The 20,620-nt window shown below is 39.7% G+C and overlaps 4 protein-coding genes across 14 annotated transcripts; 1 reads left to right on the top strand and 3 right to left on the bottom strand.

The window, feature by feature from the left end:
- Positions 1–5,647, top strand: LOC146668568 (uncharacterized). 9 transcript variants are annotated; one of them, XM_085410503.1, is made up of 8 exons: positions 1–116; positions 321–360; positions 1,207–1,310; positions 1,397–2,148; positions 2,573–3,104; positions 3,939–4,078; positions 4,381–4,485; positions 5,413–5,647. In XM_085410503.1, the coding sequence occupies exons 2-8, from the start codon at positions 327–329 to the stop codon at positions 5,489–5,491; spliced, it is 1,746 nt and encodes a 581-aa protein (XP_085266629.1). In that variant the 5' UTR covers positions 1–116; positions 321–326; the 3' UTR covers positions 5,492–5,647. The 9 variants fall into 9 exon arrangements, with proteins under 9 accessions (XP_085266629.1, XP_085266630.1, XP_085266621.1 ...); XM_085410504.1 differs by having other exon boundaries at positions 2,582–3,104; XM_085410495.1 differs by having other exon boundaries at positions 4,381–5,647.
- A 59-nt stretch (positions 5,648–5,706) lies between these two features.
- Positions 5,707–7,414, bottom strand: nanos3 (nanos homolog 3). Its single transcript, XM_085410505.1, has one exon. It carries the CDS (start codon positions 7,134–7,136, stop codon positions 6,474–6,476), a length of 663 nt encoding a protein of 220 aa, XP_085266631.1. The 5' UTR covers positions 7,137–7,414; the 3' UTR covers positions 5,707–6,473.
- Positions 7,415–8,063: 649 nt separating this feature from the next.
- LOC146668570 (afadin- and alpha-actinin-binding protein) lies at positions 8,064–12,283 on the bottom strand. 3 transcript variants are annotated; one of them, XM_085410508.1, is made up of 12 exons: positions 11,067–12,283; positions 10,830–10,930; positions 10,687–10,755; positions 10,476–10,599; positions 10,313–10,391; positions 10,100–10,220; positions 9,593–9,737; positions 9,378–9,481; positions 9,130–9,291; positions 8,819–8,933; positions 8,575–8,743; positions 8,075–8,384 (listed from the first exon to the last, which is right to left on the bottom strand). In XM_085410508.1, exons 1-12 carry the CDS (start codon positions 11,113–11,115, stop codon positions 8,288–8,290), a joined length of 1,335 nt encoding a protein of 444 aa, XP_085266634.1. In that variant the 5' UTR covers positions 11,116–12,283; the 3' UTR covers positions 8,075–8,287. The 3 variants fall into 3 exon arrangements, with proteins under 3 accessions (XP_085266633.1, XP_085266632.1, XP_085266634.1); XM_085410507.1 differs by having other exon boundaries at positions 8,064–8,384; positions 8,575–8,734; positions 10,830–12,283; XM_085410506.1 differs by having other exon boundaries at positions 8,072–8,384; positions 10,830–12,283.
- A 502-nt stretch (positions 12,284–12,785) lies between these two features.
- Positions 12,786–20,620, bottom strand: LOC146668571 (guanine nucleotide-binding protein G(I)/G(S)/G(O) subunit gamma-10). The gene is made up of 3 exons (XM_085410509.1): positions 20,411–20,620; positions 19,753–19,879; positions 12,786–13,791 (listed from the first exon to the last, which is right to left on the bottom strand). Exons 1-2 carry the CDS (start codon positions 20,498–20,500, stop codon positions 19,754–19,756), a joined length of 216 nt encoding a protein of 71 aa, XP_085266635.1. The 5' UTR covers positions 20,501–20,620; the 3' UTR covers positions 12,786–13,791; position 19,753.

Here is a 20,620-nt window from a genome sequence, read left to right on the forward strand (position 1 = left end):
CACGGTCCGTGCATCTGGTGGGTGGATGTATGTCCCCGTGGGAAGAAAAAGTCAGCTGAAAAAAGTCGTCACTTTGTCACAGGAGTTATTTAATCCCCATATTTTTATTACTTAATGTAAGCAGACACATTTAATCGGTGCTCCGATTATCTGTACGTTTTCTCATTGAGTAAGCAAAGTTTACGTTTGTTAGCTAGCTAATACATTTGTTTCGAGAAAAATGTCTTTAACAGTTAGCTGACTCTTTTGCATAACCTTAAGTTAGCTGGCTTATCAGCTGATATATCTTTGATATTTTCACGTCTTTATCTTTCTCGTAGGAGGAGATGGCGAAAGGCAAAACGAAGATCAAGAGCAGTGGTAACAGGAGATGCTACTGACACAGATATTTGCTAATTTAGCCGCCGAATATAAATAATTATAAGATTAATTATGGTTTAAAATAAGTTGATTTTGAAAAAAGTTACGAATTTGATTTCAGTCCATTTAAAGGAGTGTGTTGTGTTGTGCTGTGTCCTGTGACTCCTGTCTTGTGCCAGAGAGTGATTACCAGTATTTAAACTGTTGTAAATGACTTGTTGGCCTATAATCTACCAAACATATCTCAACATATCTCTGATGAATGATAAAAAAAAGTCATTTTTGTCCAGAAAGAACATTTCTGCCACAAAGTAGCAATCAGTTTTTGGCAAAGTGACTTTTATATTTATATTTTATATATATACTTTATTTATTATTATTTATAGACAAAACTCTCATTGACATTAATTTTTTTTTCAAGAGATTCTGGCTAAGAGGGAAGCAGGAAATATAACATCATCTATAATGATATTTTATGTGGAGTAAAAGGACTGGATCGATTATTACTGATTAGGTACAATAATGCAGAGTCACAAAACAACAAGCCATTTCTTTGGATAACTATTTTGTAACTCCTGTTACAGAAGGCTAACACAAGATAAATAGTAATAAAGGAAAAACATTTTGGAATAATCCTACTAATAATACATAAATATATATAAGGTATTATATAGTAATTTTACTTGTCTGGCCTACTTGAGATTAAACTTGCTGTACGTGACTTAAGAACTAAAAAGGGTTTGACTCTCCTCTTTGACATAGCACCAACTAAATGTTAATGGTGAGTATATGTAGTGATTCTTCTCCACAGTATTTGATTAATTGAACGGATTGCTTTGTTTTAAGAAGACTTAGCTCCACCCCAGGCTCGGTCACTCAGGTCTAGAAAGAGGGAATGTCCAAGTGATGACATTTCTCTAACCGATGATGTTCAGGCTCCACATCAACAGGTACTTTAGGTGATTGAAACAGAACCTACATTCACATATCATTAAGACAAGCTGCTTGATTCTCTTTGTCTTTTCTTTAACTTCAGGATGCTGAAGAGTATAACTCAGCAGTAGTTTCCACACCACCACAGTGTCCTCAGTCTCTTGCTCAGGAATGTGCTAAGACTACAAATCAGCAGGAAGCAGATCAAGCCTGTGCCACAAAACAGGAAGAAGATGCAGGCTGCTTTACAAATGTGGAACTTCAAGAGCAAGATGCTAACAATCCCAAAAATGATTCTCAGCTGGAAGACCTTCAAGTACTTTCTGAAAATTTCACCAACAAGAGTGGAACAAATGAGGAGGAAATGGATTTAGATGAATGTAACAGATCATTGTATGACACACGCACAGATCAGCTCAAGGTCTTCTTGCCTATCACCAAAGAACATGTCCAGTCCTGCCCGGTTGCTTTGAATGGAAAGGAGAACTCTGATGTGGAGAGCAATCAACACACTGGCCCAGAAGAACCTACCAACGTGTGCTTGGGTGATGTCACAAAGGGGTCGGTAGCAGGATTGCCAGCCAAGAAAAAGCGAAGGATGGGCATGTGTGGCCTGACAGAGAAGGAGCGGAGTCATTTTTTAATGACACAAAAGCGTGAAAACGGGCAAAACAGAGAGGGTAAAGTGGAGAAACCTATTTGCGAGAACACAGCTGAACCTGTGACTGTGGAAGAAAACACATCTTCACTCCCGTTACCATCCTCACCTCCATCCATCCCAGCAGACGGGCAGAACGGGGAGCCGAGAGAGGAAGAGATAAAGCTTCAGCCTAGTCACTGTAAAGGAGATGAAAGGTAAGTGTAATATTACATTTATTACATTTATTACATTTTTCAGAGTTTTACACTGTTTTAGCAACCAGCAGTGTTGGAAAGGAACATTAACACAACTACTGTTACATTAGTTATATTTTACCTAAAAGAGGTTTCACGTAACAGTTTTGCTCATTTAAAATTTAAACACCATGAACTTCAGTTAATGATTAGTTTTAAATACCTTAATTATCAAAATGGAGTTCAGTTTAGACAGTTTTATTTTCCAGAATTGAAAATCACAGGACAAAGAGAAAAATTAAGATTGCAAAGTGCTGTTTTCATTGCGAGTCAAGATGTTAAATAACCGTTTCAGAAGAGGTTTATAAAAATTCAAATGACTTTTTAAAACTGACTTGTATATGTAAAATACAAGAGATACTAATTTGTCATTTCTTTCTTTGAGAACACACAGAGCAGAAAGTGAAGCCTGTGCTGCTGTCAGTCCTTCAGATGGCTCCACCGCTGGTTTCGATTCCGGCTGCTCAGAGGGAAAAGGTAGTGAGCGTGAAGATGGCATAGTTACTGATTCAGAGCAAGCCGGTGACTTAGATCACATTGCAGAAAAAGAAGCAGGGGAGGATTTGGGCAGCCAAAAACTCCAAGAACTCAAAGTTTGTACCAATGAAATTATGGCTGAAGTACCTAAAAATCAAGAGGAAGCTGGCTTAGCAGAAGCAAACTGCAGCTCTGCCATGTCTTTCTGCACAAGTCAAGATGAGAAGACTGTCCACCTGCAGGCTCTCCTTCTGCAGGTGGACAGTGTTACTGGAACAAGAGATGAGAAGGAGGAAGAGATCAGCGGGAATGTGTTCAGTGGTGATGGAGCTGATAAAAATGTCTCCTGTTCACACACCCAAATGGGAGGATTAAACTGTGGCTCTGTGGAAATCTGTGAGAGCGCAGCTACACCCAGTGTCTCAGAGAGGAAAGACAGTGTAAGTAGTGGCGCTAAAACCTAAAACGGAGGGAAGGAACAGACTGTTATGCAACAGAGTATTATTTTGAGAATAATGTCAAAATGTGGCGATTACAGTTGTTGTTTCAAGTCAAACAACTTCCACAGCTCGTATAAGCTCTACAAAATGCCCTGTGTAGATGAGCTAGGGAAACAGCTTGATCAGCTGCCATTGTTTCCCCTCTGTACTGCATGAGGGCGTAGCCATCCATATCGATATACTGTCCATTGCCAGCTATTTAATTTTGCAAGTATGATTTCACTAACTCATCAGCACAAACCATTTTTTAGAGGTTGTAGCAGCCGTGGCACGTCTATGACCTGAAACAACAATTTTAATCTCCACATTTCAACTTTATTCTTCTTCTATTTTAAGGACTAAAGGACTAAATCTTTCTTCTTATTTTGCCCTTTTGTTCCCCTTAATGATTCATTAATGTAGTTTATAATGTCATCACAGTCTTTCACACTTATGCACCACCAGTAAACGCACTGGGCATTAGTGCTGAAACTCTTAATCAGTTATTGATTAAACTGTCTGTAAAATTATAAGTCATTTATGTTAAAAATATCAAGAACAAATGTTTCAATCTTGTGTGTTTCTAGTATATTTATCTGTGTTGATTTACAGTCAGTTTTCCTTATGTTCTCTTTACTTGTGATGTTAATTTGACAAATTAATTATTTTAATATTTAAAAAACTAAACTATGAAATTAATTAACTGAAAATAAGCCCAACATAAAATAGCTACTTAATTAATATCATGTGGAAAGAGCATTTATTGTTTTTGTTTCTTTGTGTTTATAAATACAGTGTGATCCTGATGAACCTGCTGCTGGTCCGTCAGCTGTTCACGCTGATCGCTCGCAGACACTCTCACTCACTGCTGACTCGTTTGGATCTGGGTGCTTAGATTATGTGTCGGACTCCCAGCTGAACACCATCGTTCTGATGTAAGAAATAAGCGAGGAAATACCAGTATATCCGCTGATACACAAAAGACTGCACACACGAGCAGTCGGATGCTTCAGATGTACAAGTCTCTGTATGTGTATCTTTCAACTCTACTGTGCTAATTTTACTCAATATTCAAGAAACTGTTTTAAAAAAATAGTCTCAAATATAAAAAAAAAAGACATTTTTAAGAGACAATGCTGTCTTAAAGTTAAAAATGTACTTTGGTCATCTTATGAAATTAACAGACAAGCTTTAACACCTCTATTTTTAAATTATTCCGATGTTTGTGTTTCTGTAGTGAGGATGAGGCGATGCAGAAAGAGGAAGACCCTGATTCCTCAGACTGTGATGAAGATGGTACAGACCTAATCTGCGGACTTATCAGAGAACTCTCCTCTCTAAAGTTAGTACATGCCATTCTTCTTTCAGCTACCAGCGTCTTAGCGTCTCTTCCTATAGGTAACCTTTTGACTTTCACTACCATTAGTCAGTTTAATTGTTTTTATACTCGCCTCCCTGCTGTGATTGGTTGGGGGTAAAGCATGTGTGGTCAACTCTGCCAGCTGTAGATCTCGTCTGGTCAAAGATGAGCAAGCGAAAGTATGTAGATGTGAGAGAGACCGACATTTAAGTGGCAAATTTGCTTGAATAATCCTGCAGCACCTTTAAAGTCCATGACATTTATCTGTTATTACACACCTCTCCCATTCTTTAAACCAGTCACTTAAAAGGCAGTTCTTGCTCTAATTTCTAACTCCAAAATTTCACTAGAGCAACTTCGTAGGTTGCACATGTCCAAAAAAAATGAATGTTTTATCTCCCTTTCTCTTCCAAGCAAGGCAGTTTTCTTCTGATTGGGTGCCCCACACAAAAAAAAAAGCCACAGTTGTGTGCCTGAGATGACCAAAGTAGGGCCATCTACTCTCACTGACATTACACAGAGCCAAGATCAGAAAAACAGTAAACCCTGTTGTGCATCGTCGACATGCACAGCGGGTTGAGGATGGTAAAACAGAATCGCTGACAAAATTAAATATAATAGTGGCTTCTCTCAGCTTCCCAGTAGATGCACCTATGGTACAAATTTGAAGATCGTTGGTGATTTGCAGAGAAGTTGACCTCTGACCTTAAGGTCAAAGTCATTTGGATTTGAACTTGTCTGAGATTTTTACTAGATGCTTCTCTGGGATTTATCTTAAAGTTCTACATCGCCTCATTCTTGAGTTCACAAGCTTAGGTGTCCATGACGCTTGTAGCCCACCCGGCAGGTTGACGGATACAGAGTTAAATTGTCATGAATGAAAAATAATGTCCTCCATCTTTCTTCTAGTCGGAGAGTCATGGCTGCTCATCGAGAGCTGGAGAGTCTGCGCCGTAGCAGTAAAAGTTCAAGGAGCTCAACTCGTTAAGAGAGTTGTTTCAGGTTTCTTCAGTCCTTATTTTACTGCTGCCCCAGTGGTTCACTGGTAAAGAACATGTTTTAAAGTGTTTACTGTTCTGGAGTTAACTGCAGCTCAGTTTTGTTTTGCTTTTTTAGTTTAATGACTCATTCCACTTCTTCCCAAATAAAGATGGATGTTTATTACATGCGTCTTGTCATTGGTGATTTAGTCACATTAATTTGAACATGACTCACTTAAAATGTCAAAAAAAAAAAAAAAAAAAAAAAAAAAAATTTCAAAATTGAAAAATGACAACATAGAATGCAAATAAACTTAACCAATTTAGTTATTTATAACTTTTTAGCACACAAGAATATCCACAGAGAAATTTTCAGACTTTTTCCACAAAGGCAGAAGAGTTACAACGGCGTTAACATTTTTAGAAAAGCCACAATTACAGTTTTCAAAATAAAATAATCTATCCTCAAGAACAGAGGCCTACTTGCACACAGAAACAAGAACAAGTCACTCATTTTTAAAAAATTTAAAATGCTGACATGGTCACATAATGCTTTACCTGTTTTAGTAGAGTTATTAATGATGACTGCATCTCTTATAATGTTTGACAGTGTTATAATCCTTCAATGCATGGACAGGAAATATGAAACGATATCAGCTGGCCACGTTTTAAAAGTATGTAAAAGAAACATACATTAATTTTTTGAAACATGTCTCCTCCCAAACATAAAATCTGGCAGTCGTTCTTGAAAGTGCCTCTCAAATCCAAACACCAAACAGCTGAGGTATTTTAGGCTGGCAGGACCAGCTGCAAAGAAACTCTAATCAGCTACACAGCAAACGAACCAAAGCATGCAAATGAAAAGCACACAAAAGCAAAACCACACTAGTGCTAAAATAAATACACAAATAGAAAAAATAAAGTCACACTAAACGAAACGAGGGTCCTGCCTTCTGTGTAGTGTCTTATTGTCCCTTGCCACCTGCTGGTTCAGCGTCTGGACTTGGCGTACACGGAGCTGTATGCGCTGTCCACTTTGGGGCAGAAGCGCTTGGTGTGAGCCTTGGCCCCCGTGGCTCCACACAGAGGACACACGTACTGGCGCAGATAGGGACACAAAACATCTCCTTCTTGGTTCTTCAGCCAATGGGATCCGTAGACCAGCTCAGACTCTCCGTTGTGTTTACAAAAGCTGCAGAATATGCGCTCAGGAGTGGGTAAGACTGCCTCAGGTGTTTTGAAACGACTCGTCTTCTTTCGATCTTTTGGCCCCCGGGAGCCCGGCGGGTTTTGCATCACTTTCACATCAATTGCGTTTGGTGCATACGCCACACCATCCACTGGATCCGTGCGAGCAGGGGAACGCATTAGTGCACATTCGCGGGAGCAGGGATCCGGCGCGCTCTCTGCTCCGAGGCCACCTTGGCGAGCTGCGTTATTGCGCACAGATACCATAGCTTGACTCATGTCGTCACACTCCGTGTGATGAGCTTTGGACACAGGCTGGGAGGACTCGGAGACGGTGCTGCGACCCAGGATATCTCGAATTGTATCACACAGTCCCATGTAGTCTCGCCAGGGCTGGAAACTTTTGCTGTCGGACTCCATGACGCGTGGCAGGTGATGAAGGAATCCCCAAACCATTCCGTTCATTCTAGCTCCAGTCCGGCGATGTTTTCGGCCCCTTCGGGAAGATGACCCAGTTTTTTTACTTGAAACAAACACCAGCAGACAAAACAGCTCGCGTTGCGCACAGAATTTACGAGTAGTAATTGAGCACAAGGTGTGACCTCACCAACAGCGCAGCAGCCAGTCACGTGAGCACGTGCCCAACGCGTGCGGCCAATTAAAGTGAATTTCCTCCAAATGTTTGCGCAGCCCTTGTCGAGGGTTAATGGGTACATAGATTTCATTTTCTGTACGTAAACATATTCAACATGCTTCAATGTCAAATTATATATGTCAGTATACAAACTTTTTTATTATTGGAATAAACATTAAAATAAATAAATTCTATTTTATTTCGATAATGACTGAAAAGTCGAAGCGCCAGAAATACATAAATCATTCTATATATGTAGACACCTCAGTGCCCATCTTAGTCCAGTTGAACTACTATTCAGAAATTTTGGATTATACCCCCCCCAAAAAAAAGTTATGAATTTGCTGAGCTTCACTTGATTCAAATAAGTTAAACCAGTGATAAAGGCCAATGGCATCTTAAAGAACCTCATGGTATCACCCTTTAGTTATGCAGCTATAGTCTCAGACTGCTGTGAGACCTCCCATGATGAACTTTCCACCACTCCTTTTCACTCCCATTGTTAATATGCCACTATTGCATGCTAACTTATGTACTCTCTCCTGTTTGAATTTGGTCCCCTTTTGTCGTGCAAAGTCTCTATGCTCCTTTTACCCTTGTGTTGTCCTCGGGATTCCCATATACTTGTTTGCCATTCACCTACGGGTCGTTTTTGACCTGAGGACAACACAAGGGTTTAACAAGTCATAGCAGATGGCTGCCTGACCTGGTCCAGATCCTGGGTCGTCATCCTGTTAAAAGGGAGATCTTCCACTCTGCTGTTGCAAAGTGTTGTTCACAGCAGGGAATTACAGTTCACTAAATTCTTGAGGTTCTCTCTAAAATATAGTGCAAGTCTACTGACAACTTTAGATCACAGCAAACAGCACTGCATCCACATGAAAAAAGAAAAAGAAACAAAAAACAGTGGAGATAAATAAAATTCAATATTTATTGTCAATTCTAAAAAGGGGAAATTGAGTTTCTGTTGAATAAAATTGCATTAAAATGACCAATCTAAATGTGGAGCATGGGGCGTGTGCCCAATCCTGTCTGCTCCAGCGTCCCATGTTTCCAAGTGCTGATCAACATCTCTGGATCTACACAATACAGAAACAAAATTTAAAATAAGCAGCACTTTCATAAAGTCAGGAGGAAAAGAGTTTGCAGTAAATACAGAAGTTGTATCTGTTTTCATGTCACAACCCCCCACCACCCAAAAAATACTTTGTTAAATAATTATTGCATGAAAGGAGTGCAGGAGAGAACTGAAGAGTCATATCAATCCACCTGCAGTTGTATGGTAGATTGAGGGAAGAGTAGAGCTCAGGAGTGCTGGGAGTTTGGACTCTGCCTCTTCCCTGATGTAATCCAGCAACGGCAGCGGTCCCTGACTCAGAGGTTGATGGAGTAAGGGGAAGACAGCCAGATATGTTTGTGGGTCCCAAACCTGACAGACCTGGAGTCAAACATGTGTGTGACTTCAAAGCATTTGACGTAAATTATTTAAACCTATTAAAACGACTTCACTCACTGAGAGCAGTGCTCTCTCTTCTGTTGTTGTTTGGCGCTCCTTTGTTAAACAGAGGTGAGTCACACAGATATTGCTGCTTGAGAAGAGAGGCTCTCTGTTGCTCAAAATCACAGCGCTGCAGACAAGACATTAAAACAAAGCAGAAAAACAAGTTGCATAAGAGAACCACTCGAAAATGTACAATCCTCCAGTGTGATGGTGTCCTGATAAACTATTTTTTTTGACAAACCTTATTAGGGAACTATCAGAACTGACAGCAAATGACATTTATATAACCCTTTATAAATGAGTCTGCCTTATTTTCTTCAAACCTCACGGCTCAGTCGAATGGCGGCATCAGTGAACGACTGACGTTCCCTTTCAAAAGTCCTCCTCATATGATGGAACTCTGCCCAGCGCACCTGAAGACGTTCCCACTCTTCCAAAAAGTAGCTATCAGTAAGTTCGGAGGGGATGGGTGAAGCAAGGGTATCCTTCACAAAGAAATGAGGGGAAAAAAGTCTGAGACTAGCAAAAGTTTACAAGACAAAGAATGTTAACTCATATTAGAGGGCAATACCTGCAGCATTTGCTGCTGCAATCTGACAAGATGTTGACTCTCTTTCAGTTCAGCTTCCAGCTGAGCCAGAAGCTTTTCTTGGTCGGTACCAGCAGTAGTCTGACCTGCATGAACACTGTAATTCTTAAAAGTTTTCCAGTCAACACTCGATACAGTCTTCTTTGACCCAACAATATTTCACAGATTGTTTTAAAGTGTGTTTGAAAGAGGTTTACCTTCAAACATGATGCCCGGTAGTAGCCTCTGCACTTTCCTCCAACTCTGAACAACCCCGCCTGTCACATGTTCTCCAAGTGCTTCCTCAGCTTGATCCAACCTTTTATCTCCATCCTGGGCCATATCCATCGACTCTGACAGGGTCTTACATCAAAGTTTAGATCGATTTATTGGGATTGGGAAGAAGACTCTAATGTTAAAAATATTCAAAAGCTTTGAAAGTGTATTTATTATCTTGACATTATTTTAGTAGCTATTCCAGATCTTTAAACTTTACATGGTCTTCATCAGCAAATGTAATTTGTGGTTTAAGGCAGCAGATTTATGAATATATGATCAGTCACTATAAGGTTCATTAGTGTATCATTCCAAATGTTTGCAGCAGCAGGGATTGAAACTCTAAAAGGATCTTGTGGTGGGATTGAGTTTTCATTTGACTGTTTTTGGATCAGTTCATTCAACATAACTTATTCAGCATCTCTGGTGTTAGTTAAGCCTTTGCCCACCTGCTCCATGTCGACTCTGAGTGCATGAAGTAAAGTGGTGAGGCTGTGACGCAGCTTCATCGCCTCCCTGAGCTCTGCTTCTCTTCGCTCCAGCATCAGACGCAGTGCTGCCTCTTCTCGTCTACGAGTTGGAGAGAGCAAGTCAAGATTAGGAAGAGCAATTTGATGAGAGTCCAAGATCAGAAAATGCATGAAAATAACCAGCTAACGTACTTCGCAGTAGATCTGAATGATTTAATTGGCTGTTCTTTTTTGCCCCGGCTTCCAGGTGGAAAGTTTAGCACCTCTATGGCTGGATAGAAAAATATAACGGGTTGAAAGCTACAGGATGTGAGAAATATTTAAGAGGTAAGCAAACTGCTGGGGTTAATCTCACCTGGTCCTTTCTCTCCATGTCTGTCAGTCATCTGTGACAGTCGCTCCTTCAGTCTGTTGGTCTGCAGTTCTCGCCGTCGCAGCTCCGCTTCCTGCTGGTTACATTGGAGCTGCAGATGGCCGCACTGACAAGTGGAAAGATATAGTTTAGGAATTGGAAATGAATATGAAGGCATTCATTTAGAAAACCCTCACACATGCTTTCATCTTACTTTGACCCGCTCACATCTCAGCATGTCCTGAAGCCTGGCCACATGCTCATCCATCTCTTTTAGCTGCTCCTAGAGGGAAAGAGTTCACCTTGTCTCCTTAATCTGAAACACAAATCTGTGCTCTTAAATTTATTGTAACACACCCTCAGTGAGTCTCCTTGTTCCTCCCTATCAGCCCACCAGGAGGCGCTTTGGGGGTGCGCATTTAGAGGGTTGAGACTGGGATCCCTAAACAGATGAGAGTCTGCAGGAGAAACACAAAAAAGCAAGTAGGTGGAGATAAGGTGAAATATGAATACAAATATGTCTTCTTTTTTAAAAAAAAAATCTGTGGTCTGGTAGCTTAGATAATGTTCTTTCAAGTGAAAGGATGTCATTACCTGAGTACTCCTGTCTGTCGTCTTTTCTTTGCACAAACCTGGAAGCCATCTGGCTGCAGTATACGTATAATAGCAAAAGGTAGATGTTTTTACAATTCTAATTGATGTGCACAACATCTAGGAAACGCGGCTATATATAACTTTACAAAGGCTCTCACCTGAGCAGCAAAACCTCCTCAGGTGAGTCCAGCCTGTGTTCACAGGTGATGGCACTTTTGTTAATTATCACTGACAATGATGAATGAGGAGACTGCAGCTTTAGACCATTATTCAATCAAACTACTTATTATAAAAGAAATTCCACTACTACTTCTCAAATTGTTGCTGTGGAGATTGAACAGCACAAGATTCCTGGGGGTGCATGTGACCGACAACCTCCTCCAGTGTCAAAGCTCACCAGCACCTGCACTTCCTACAGAGGCTAAAAAAGACTCATCCCAACCCATCGGGCTTCACCACTTTCTACAGAGTCACCGCAGAGAGTGTTGCATTCGTCTGCAACATGAGAGTAGCAGTGTCTCAGAAAGAACGGCACTGACAAGATTATCGGGGTCTCACTGCCACCATCTGGGGATCTGGCAAAGGAACGCTGCCCTTCATGGGCAAAAAGGATCGTGACGGTCATCACTCACCCGGTCACTGGCCGTTTTCCCTCCTGCCTTCAGGCAAAAGGTATCGCAGTATAATGTGAATTTACCCAACTGCCATCAGACTGGTAAATTCATAATGTACATCATAAATGGATGTAGTACAATAACCTAAGCACGACTTAGCTTTTTCAGGTTTCTTATATAAATGTAATGTTTTTTGACAGCTGCACTAGAGCATTTTTACATGGTCCCCTTTTTGTTTTTCTGTGTTCATAATTTCGTTCAGCAATGCATCTGTAACGTATCGACTGAATGCCAATAAAGAAATCCAGATGGGTTTTTTTCCCGTTTAATGTCAAATTAAAAGCAGTACCTCGAACAAGAGCAGCAGCGATAATTTGAGACGTCTTTGCAGTGTCACACTGCTGTAAGTCACAGTGTTCGTCATCTGTCCCGTGACTTTGAGCTTGGTGCTGTATTTTGTTTTCAAATGCATGAATAGAACAAATGCAGCACATTATCAACATTTATTTTATTGTTTTTTTTTTTTATGAAGACACTGCCGTTATCAGTATATTTTTCTTGATTTATAGAGGTGACACATGACATACTGATGCTGGTGAGATCCTGGAGATTTATGACATGTGGGCAGACACTTACTAGTGCACAAAAGTTTGTGTTAATGTAGAAACATGCCACTTGCATACAAGACAGATGGTCACTGGAACTGAGTCAGTGCATGCCTACCCTAAATATTCATTTAAAAATCATAAATGATTTCATATTCAGCTGTTCAGATGGCTTTAATATCAGATTAAAAAAGTGAAACCACGTTTCAAAATGACATCAAACTTTTGAGCATCACACTTGATGCAGTTCTCTGTTCCTCAGATGCACTTTACACAATATATGATCTGGAAAATGTTGATGTTTGCATATCCTTCAGTCTTTTCACTTTGACTATAAAACACCTGAGACTGAACCTTCTGACCTGCTAATGTGCGAGTCGTAAAATAAGTCAAAAAAGTGACACTTCATAATAATCATTTTCTTATGCTATCTGTGCAAAGGATTAACATTTCCTTAAAAAAAAAAAAAAAAAAAAAAAAAAAAAAGCATAGCATACAGATTTTCAGTGTTCAAAAAAAAAATTTTTTTTAATTTAGTTTCTTTTGAAGGCTTCCCACAAAAGCAACGTTTATAAAGATACAGACTAACAGCAGTGAAGGTTTCGGTTGATAGTAAAATGATTCCAGTGTGGAAAACAACTATTGCAACAAGTCATTGCAGTAGATTCATTAAATACAAACATTATCAGAAATATGTTTCTAATGTGATATACATTCAATTTCTGCCACTATCCAAATTGTGTAAGGCCATAATGTGTTTTTAAATTAAAGACAGGTACAGATACAGGCAGGTAAAAGCACGTCTAATGGGCTCTTACATACATACAGAAAACAGCGGGACAAAATGTTAATGAACAATCACATGCCCTAAAGCGAGAGGTTAAAAGTGTCGTAAATCAGATTATTAGAAACACCTTTTACATAATCACAAATACATGAGCAGTTTCTTTTGGCCACATATAGAGTTAGTCCTGTGTCTGTAGTGTTAATGTCTGTGCTTTGTAATGACACACTTGGCATGGTTAACAACATGTTCCTATTGCTGAGCAGCACCTGCTTTAAATTAATGATTGATTGTACTTCCACGTGTTACGCAGAATACAAGAGGAAGTTACACTTGCACTGGCCGTTAAACATGGGCTGAATTTCACTGACTGGAAAGAGACACTGTTCAGTCAGTAAATGGAGAGTGGACATGTTAAGTACTAGGTAAACCCAGAGCGGCTTAATCATTAGTCAAGTTAGTGTCAGGAACAACTTTTTTTTTTTTTTTTAAACATGTAGAGTTTAGACCTGCTTTTATGTAACAGATTGGAGTTATGAAGCCATTAGTTTGGCAAACAAGTGGAATAACTGCCCCCCATAATCCCTCCTCCCCTCTCCCAAAACCCCGACCCCTGTGTGCATCATCCCAAGAGGTGTTGCAGGTAGATCTACAGCGGCAACAACTAGAAGTGAAGAAAGCCTTCAAAGAACAGATCCAGAAATCCTCCGCGTCTCCTTCCGCTACACACAAAAAAAAACAGAAACATGGAAAAAAAGAGTTAAGCTGCAGGCCAAAATGACAAAAATCAGTAAATCAATAAAACACATCTGATGACATCTAATGCATGCTAAAACTCTGAGTTTGTGTTATGAAGGTGGTTCACTTGGTACCAAGGTACATCACCATGGTAACTTATGCTGCAGAATAAACCTGCTCCAGATGAGTGCATGTTTGAAATTTGAGATAAAAAAGGTATGAAATCACTGCCTACGGACCAACCAGTTCTACAGAGAACAGCTTCAGCATTCCTAGAATATCACTCAGACCTCCGTGTGTAGACAGTAGGAGGACCAAAAGTTGTTTTTTTTTTTTAAATCATCATCTAAAGTCTTTTGTCTTTCTCTAATGAACATCAATAATAAATCCATACATACAATAAATATTCTTAGAACCATCTTTATTTCTCCCCCCCCCCCCACTTGTTGGCTGCAAACAATTTGAAAAACTTTTCATTGTTCTAAAAGCCTTAATGCTCGCTCCTAAACCAGAGCACTGGTTTGTATGTTTTATTCTTTACTCTGGCTGCAGCTGAAAGGATGAACTAAAACAACAACTATTATAATCTGTAAGATTCTCTTACCAAGTCTTAATACCACATTATGTGTAATGTTATATTGTTGCTTTATTTACACAGTCATCTTTTGTTTTATTGCCAACTTTCCTTTTTGACTTCAAATAGGCCAATCTTTATTAACAAAGTAGGTCTATTCTGGTCTTACTTACAAAAGTGCTTAAACAAATTATTAAACAAGTGGACACGCACTCAGCTGCTCTCAGTTTGTATTATATGTGTAACCTTCATATTTTTCTAATATCACGGTTTTATCCTTGCAAAATCAGCCACTCTGCTGCTAAACAGACTTATTTGTGTTTGTTATCTTTTGTGTCAACACGCTCCATGTGACCTCTCAGCCTGACTGATGATGTTAGGGTAAATGAAGCCAGATAACAGAAAGATCACAGAGGAGAGCAATGACAACACCACTGTTGGTTTTTCTCGGAAACATTAAGGTCAGGAAAATTCCTAATTGTTTATATAGTCAACTCACATTCAGCTGTCAAACACATGCATATCTGACCAGGCCAGACAGCATTAGGGTTTTTGCTGTTTAGTGGAATACGTTTTAGCCCAAGCCAAAAGAAAAACACGAGTACTTGGATATAATATTTTGTTCTTACCAGTGTTTTGCTTAAAGCACATTTTTGTTTTTCAAAATGTTAGAAATAACACAAAAACACAAGTTTTTGTCAATTGCTTCCTTTTGTGTAACACAAAAGCACACACACTGTTGTAACACACAATAAAGCAAGCTTTAAGAAACAAATGAAGCAACACTTCAAGTACTGCATGCTATGTTTATCTCTTACCTGTTTTTTCTACTTTTTAATTTTAACTATTTTTAATAAAATATTCAAATATTATTTACTTATTCTTACTTAAAATATTATTTGACTATTGTACCTTTTACTTTTATTTTCTCTTTTTTCGACATTTTTAAAAGCAGATTTTATTTGTCTTTTATTAGTTTTATTATGTCTACGTGATTCTCTTATTTTGTAATTATGGGCAGTGTTGGGGAGTAACGGAATACATGTACCGCCGTTACGTATTTAAAATACAAAATATGAGTAACTGTATTCCGTTACAGTTACCATTTAAAAAGGTGGTATTCAGAATACAGTTACTTTGTTGAAATAAATGGATTACACTGCGGTACTTTCCTGTTTCATTTTGTCGCGGGTCAGGACTGTTTGGGTTTTGTTTGACAGCTACGTGCTGTTGTTCCAGGCAGCAGCGTTACGGTTGCCATGGTTACAGGGCGACGCTCTCTCTCTCTCTGCGACTGTGTGTTTCCTGGGTGAGAGAGCACCTTTTCGTTGTTGTTGTTGTTGTGCTAAGCTAATAGGCAGAATGCTACAAGCATAGCTCTAAAGAATGTAGCATCATGGGCAGTGTAGTCCGTGTTGCAGGGAGAATGGACTGCCATACACGTTATGTGTCTGTGAGCGCGAGGAGGGAGAAAAAGGGGAGTGGAAAGGTACAAGTTGTCATCGAGGAAAAACGGGAGCTGGAAGCATGTAAATATAATAATAACCACTTCAGCCAAGAAGAGAGCCTGACGAGCCCAGTTGTAAGTAAGCTATTAAGACTCGACTGTACACCGTGTTCATGTTTTCCTCCGAAAACAATAAGTTCCGTTGGAGCAGCCTTTCGACACCTCTCTCTGTGTCTCGCAAGAAAAGTTGACCCACACAACAAAGTAAAGCTATTTTTCGGCTACGAGCTGACACGGACCCCGCCGTATTAGTCTGAGGTCCCTTTACTACAGTTCGGAGTCGCGGACCTTCAGTAATAGTAATAAATCACACAGCAATAGTACATTCACGTTGTTGTAAAAAGCATGATAATATATTAAGTAATCCAAAGTATTCAGAATACGTTACTGTCATTGAGTAACGTAACGGAATACGTTACAGAATACATTTTGGGGCATGTATTCTGTAATGGAATACATTTTAAAAGTAACCTTCCCAACACTGATTATGGGTTTGTTTTTTTTGTATTTTGTGTTTTCAGTTTTGTCACTGCTGGTTCTGCACATTTTTGAAGACTACATAGTCCATTTGCCTCCATTGAAAAGCACTTAACTTTGGTTTTAAATTTCATATTAAAATTAGTGACTTAATTAATTCACATATTTAACAGGGAACTACTCCACCTATGTTTTAAAGTTTTTAGGTTTAAAGTTAGAATTAGGTTTAGGTTTAAGAAGCTTGGAAGTGCAATAATATTACTGAATGCTTAATCATGCTTTGTGTAGATACCAAAAATAATTAAAAATAATGACAGTGTAACAGCATTGAGTGTGGGAGTAATGTTCTGGGTGGTTTGTACTGTAGCCTTACTGGAACAGGTAAATAAAATAGGGGCATCATTACAAGTATTATCAACACTTGGCCTTTTCCTGTGGTGAAAAGTAAAAGTATTTCATGTGCTCTTAGTAGCACATGCAGCTTGGCAATCTGATGTAATTTCCTGGAAAACTCCACCCAACCTTAACAGACAAGTGAAAACTCCAGTATAGCTGTACTGGGTTTATATTCTTAGTGCTGGAGAAACTGTGGGAAAAGCAATGCCGACATTGTCATTTGTGTAAAACATTAATAAGTTTGAGAAAATATGGTGGCAAATGATAACATTTCAGTAAAACAATGGTTCTATGGATGTTTTTTGGATGTTTGTAATAAAAATAAATGGGTCAGCACAATGGTGCAGCAGCTGGCGCCATCAATTCACAGCGAAAATATTTGGGGTTTTAATCCGTTGACCTGCTGGGGCTCTCCTGTATAGAGTCTACATGTTCTCTCTGTGCCTGCATTGGCTGGCTCCAGGCATGAACATCTTTGCATTAGTGCTGTGATAAACTGGTGACCTGTCCACAGCTACAATAGGCCCCACTCATGACCCTAAACAGAATAAATTTGTTAAGAAGACTGATGGATAGTATACACTTAAATGGATGTACTCACGTGTCGATAAAGAAATAAAACTGAACTTAATGTGTTTTTTTGTCCCATTTTTATTCTCTTTCCATTTGCTTCTGTAGGGTCAGATAATGTGTAAATATACTGTTAATTTCCACTGTTATGCTGATGACACACAACTATATGCAAATACAAAAATCTTTTGAAGGGCGAGGACGAGTAAAAAAAAGCCGCCCCGGCCTGTTTATAGTCTGTTTATATTCTAGCCTATTTGCCCCAAAGGCTGGGTGGAGCAACCCTAGTGTTTGTAGTAGTGCTCAACAGCATGATTTGAGATCCCTTCCCAGACGCCTTAACGCCCACTCACATCCTGGGCCATCTGATCTCAGGAATTCGCATGATAAGGTGGGGCCAGGTTTCACAATGAACTCACCCGAAACTCTGGCTGATTGGGACCCACACCCAGTTTCACACCTTGGCTCAGGCGATTAGAGGATCATCAGGGGGTCCTTTTGTCCCTCTGTGGGGGGATACTCCCACTAGGTTTATATCTGGGACTCTCCACCATTTGACCTTAGAACTGAAGAAGCTTCTCGGATGAGAGGTGAAACGTCTTCAAGCAACTTAAAGAAGTCCAGACGCTTTTCTTTTCAAGCTCCTTTCACTACGATGACCTGGATGACTGAGAACCTTCACAGTCAACAGCATGATCAATTCACTTTTACCAACAATAGAAAAATTTGGACTGTGAAGCATATTTAGGGGCACGTGCGTATAATACGACCAGCCCAACTAGCCTCTTTTATCTCGACTAAAAGCCTGAAAACAATTACAATTGTAATTACAATCATAATTACAATGAAAACCCTCACAGCCTTAATCAACCCGCCTGATCTCCAGCCTTTCTTTTATTTAGAATAAATTAAAACTAGTCCAAATACATGCACACCATCAGGATGACTGACTACTTGCAGAAATCCCATACAGGCACAGGATAAACAGTGAGATGCCACTGTTTACTGTGGCATCTTTAAATTCATCAGATTTCTTGTAAACTTTGCTGCAGGCTGAAGGCAGCTAACCTCAGTAACTCCTAGCATGAAAAGCTAGAGTCCTTCATGTTTGTAATTAAAGCTTTAATTAAGTTAGTTTAAGCTTTAGTTAATATTTTTGTGTGTGTATGTAAACTAAAACTGTAAAATTAAAGCTGTTTTTGATAACATGGAAAAGAACAAACAGGGCTGTGGGAGAAAAAAAAAAAAAAAAAAAAAAAAAAAAAAAAAAAAGGTTTTCAATCACGTGCCCAAAGTTGCGACATTGGATGCCGCTAAGACTGGTCTCTATGACGTTAGATATTTGATGTCACAAAACTTTGGTTCAGTGATTCCAAATCTGAGGTCCTTTTGTTCATTTCCACAAACCTGACCTGTAGCTTGGAAAACAATCATGGAAACCGGTTCTCCTACATTGAGGACTCTGCTACCAATCTGGATGTGATGTTTGACTCAGAGCTTTGTTTAGACAGTCATGCCTTCTCCAACTAAGAGATATTACCAAAGTTAAAACTGTTTTAATCCCAAGCAGACCCTGAAAGTCATCCATACTTTCAACTCATCACATTTGGGCTTATAAGTCACTCTGTGTGAGTCTCAGCCAAAAATCTCCAAATTCAAAGAGACAGAGTCACATCGCTCCCATCCACGTGACACCAAACTCACTGTCTGTAATTGTAGATTTGATTTTATATTTTCCCCAGTTACCTTTATAGTGTCTGTGGGCTAAATTAAGTTCACTGACCGGAAAGGTGCTCTAGCCTGTGAGCTTCAGGTCAAGCAGCGTAAAACAAACTTTGCATGAAGGCGACACATAGAAACACATTTATGCATTTTTGGAGTCACCAACTGAATCCATGCAAATTCCGGTGGCAATGTAATGCATGCAATTTGCGCTGCTGTGACTTTACCACACAGCTTCCTTGTGATGTTGTTGTAAAGGCTCTGAACCTTCCTCCAAAACAGATGTGTTAGCAAGATAGCTCGACATGTATAAAATGCATTCCTTGAGCAGAGGAGCGATGCACCGCTTGACAATTTTAAACTACAACTAATTTTATTTACTTTTTTTTTTTTTTAATCAAATATCAGGAATGTACTTTAAGGTAACACTACATTATTTGATACCATCTACTTCAACTGTGTGTGACCCATATATGCATTAACCCCCTAAAAATGTCCATTATAAATGCCCCCCAAAATGCAGGGTTTTAACTGGGTCATAATGGATATTTTTCAGAATCAGAATCAAATTCTGATTCTGAAAAATGTCCATTATGACCCAGTTAAAACCCTGCATTTTTTTTCCGCCCTAGTTTAATTAAATATACAGTTTTATACCCCCACCAAATGAAACCTCCATGAAGGAGCAAGCAAGCCTACCTCAGAACAGGGAGCAGGACTTGGGGGGTCTGAAGGGATTATCACTGGAGGGGACGCCCATCAGGAGAGGATCCTTGGAGGCGTTTTGCATACAGAAGTTTTTCAGATCTGCGGCAGCCTGGGACACCTGCAGAGCCAGACACACGAGTGAGTGTGTGTGTGTGTGTGTGTGTTGGGTGGGGGATCATGAAAACAAAAACAGAGTATTTGTGATTCCTGCTACAACCCTTTGTACCTCCCACTCTCTCATTTACATGACTAACTGGCTCATTTTTTTTGCATAACATTTGCAAGGAACAGTTCCATACACGAACGGGTGTGTCTGCTGTGTATCTCTGACAGATTATGCTCACAGTCTCCTTAAAATAATCAACCCAGGGAGGTTTAACTTTCAGAAATTCCATAAACGGGTCACTTCTCCTGACACTTTAGAGCGACTTTCTAAAACAAACTAATAAGCAGAAGAAACTTGTTCGCTTGTAGCTGCGATTTAAACTACCAGAAAGCAATCTGTGAGTCTTAAGTGTAACTTAGTGTGGACAACTTTGTTGAATCTACGGACACAGCGTCACTTCTACGGTCGGTCTCCGCCATTCAGCAGCAAGAACAGCTCAATCTTCCGTGTTTGTGTGTGAGTGTAGCAGGGGTTCGTTCGTACCTTGATCCTCCGGATACTGGCCTCGAACCGGAGCTGCTTCACGGCTCTCTGGGCGATAACTAAGTTGTTGTTGGCATTGTTGTTAGACATGGCGACGGCTGTCGGTAAAGACACGTTGAAGGCTGTTTCTTATAAACTGCCACCACCGAGCGAGAGGCAATTTATCCCTAACGGCTCCAAACTAAACCCGAGAGGGGAAACATCGTCCAC

The sequence above is a fragment of the Rhamphochromis longiceps genome, linkage group LG6, assembly GCF_057381845.1.
Source record: "Rhamphochromis longiceps isolate RC_006_pf linkage group LG6, R_longiceps_female_GT1.1, whole genome shotgun sequence".
NCBI lineage: Eukaryota > Metazoa > Chordata > Actinopteri > Cichliformes > Cichlidae > Rhamphochromis > Rhamphochromis longiceps.

Bases quoted from the DNA above. Each gene is read 5' to 3' on its own strand.
- LOC146668568 (XM_085410495.1), top strand. From the start codon at position 327: ATGGCGAAAGGCAAAACGAAGATCAAGAGCAGTG. The intron at 1,311-1,396 runs GTACTTTAGGTG...CTTTAACTTCAG, and splicing joins TTCAGGCTCCACATCAACAG to GATGCTGAAGAGTATAACTC. The intron at 4,079-4,380 runs GTAAGAAATAAG...GTGTTTCTGTAG, and splicing joins CTGAACACCATCGTTCTGAT to TGAGGATGAGGCGATGCAGA.
- nanos3 (XM_085410505.1), bottom strand. From the start codon at position 7,136: ATGAACGGAATGGTTTGGGGATTCCTTCATCACCTGCCACGCGTCATG.
- LOC146668570 (XM_085410506.1), bottom strand. From the start codon at position 11,183: ATGTTGTGCACATCAATTAGAATTGTAAAAACATCTACCTTTTGCTAT. The intron at 9,482-9,592 runs GTAAACCTCTTT...GTGTTCATGCAG, and splicing joins ACCGGGCATCATGTTTGAAG to GTCAGACTACTGCTGGTACC. The intron at 8,385-8,574 runs GTGGATTGATAT...TGTATTGTGTAG, and splicing joins AATCTACCATACAACTGCAG to ATCCAGAGATGTTGATCAGC.
- LOC146668571 (XM_085410509.1), bottom strand. From the start codon at position 20,500: ATGTCTAACAACAATGCCAACAACAACTTAGTTATCGCCCAGAGAGCC. The intron at 19,880-20,410 runs GTACGAACGAAC...CTGGCTCTGCAG, and splicing joins CCAGTATCCGGAGGATCAAG to GTGTCCCAGGCTGCCGCAGA.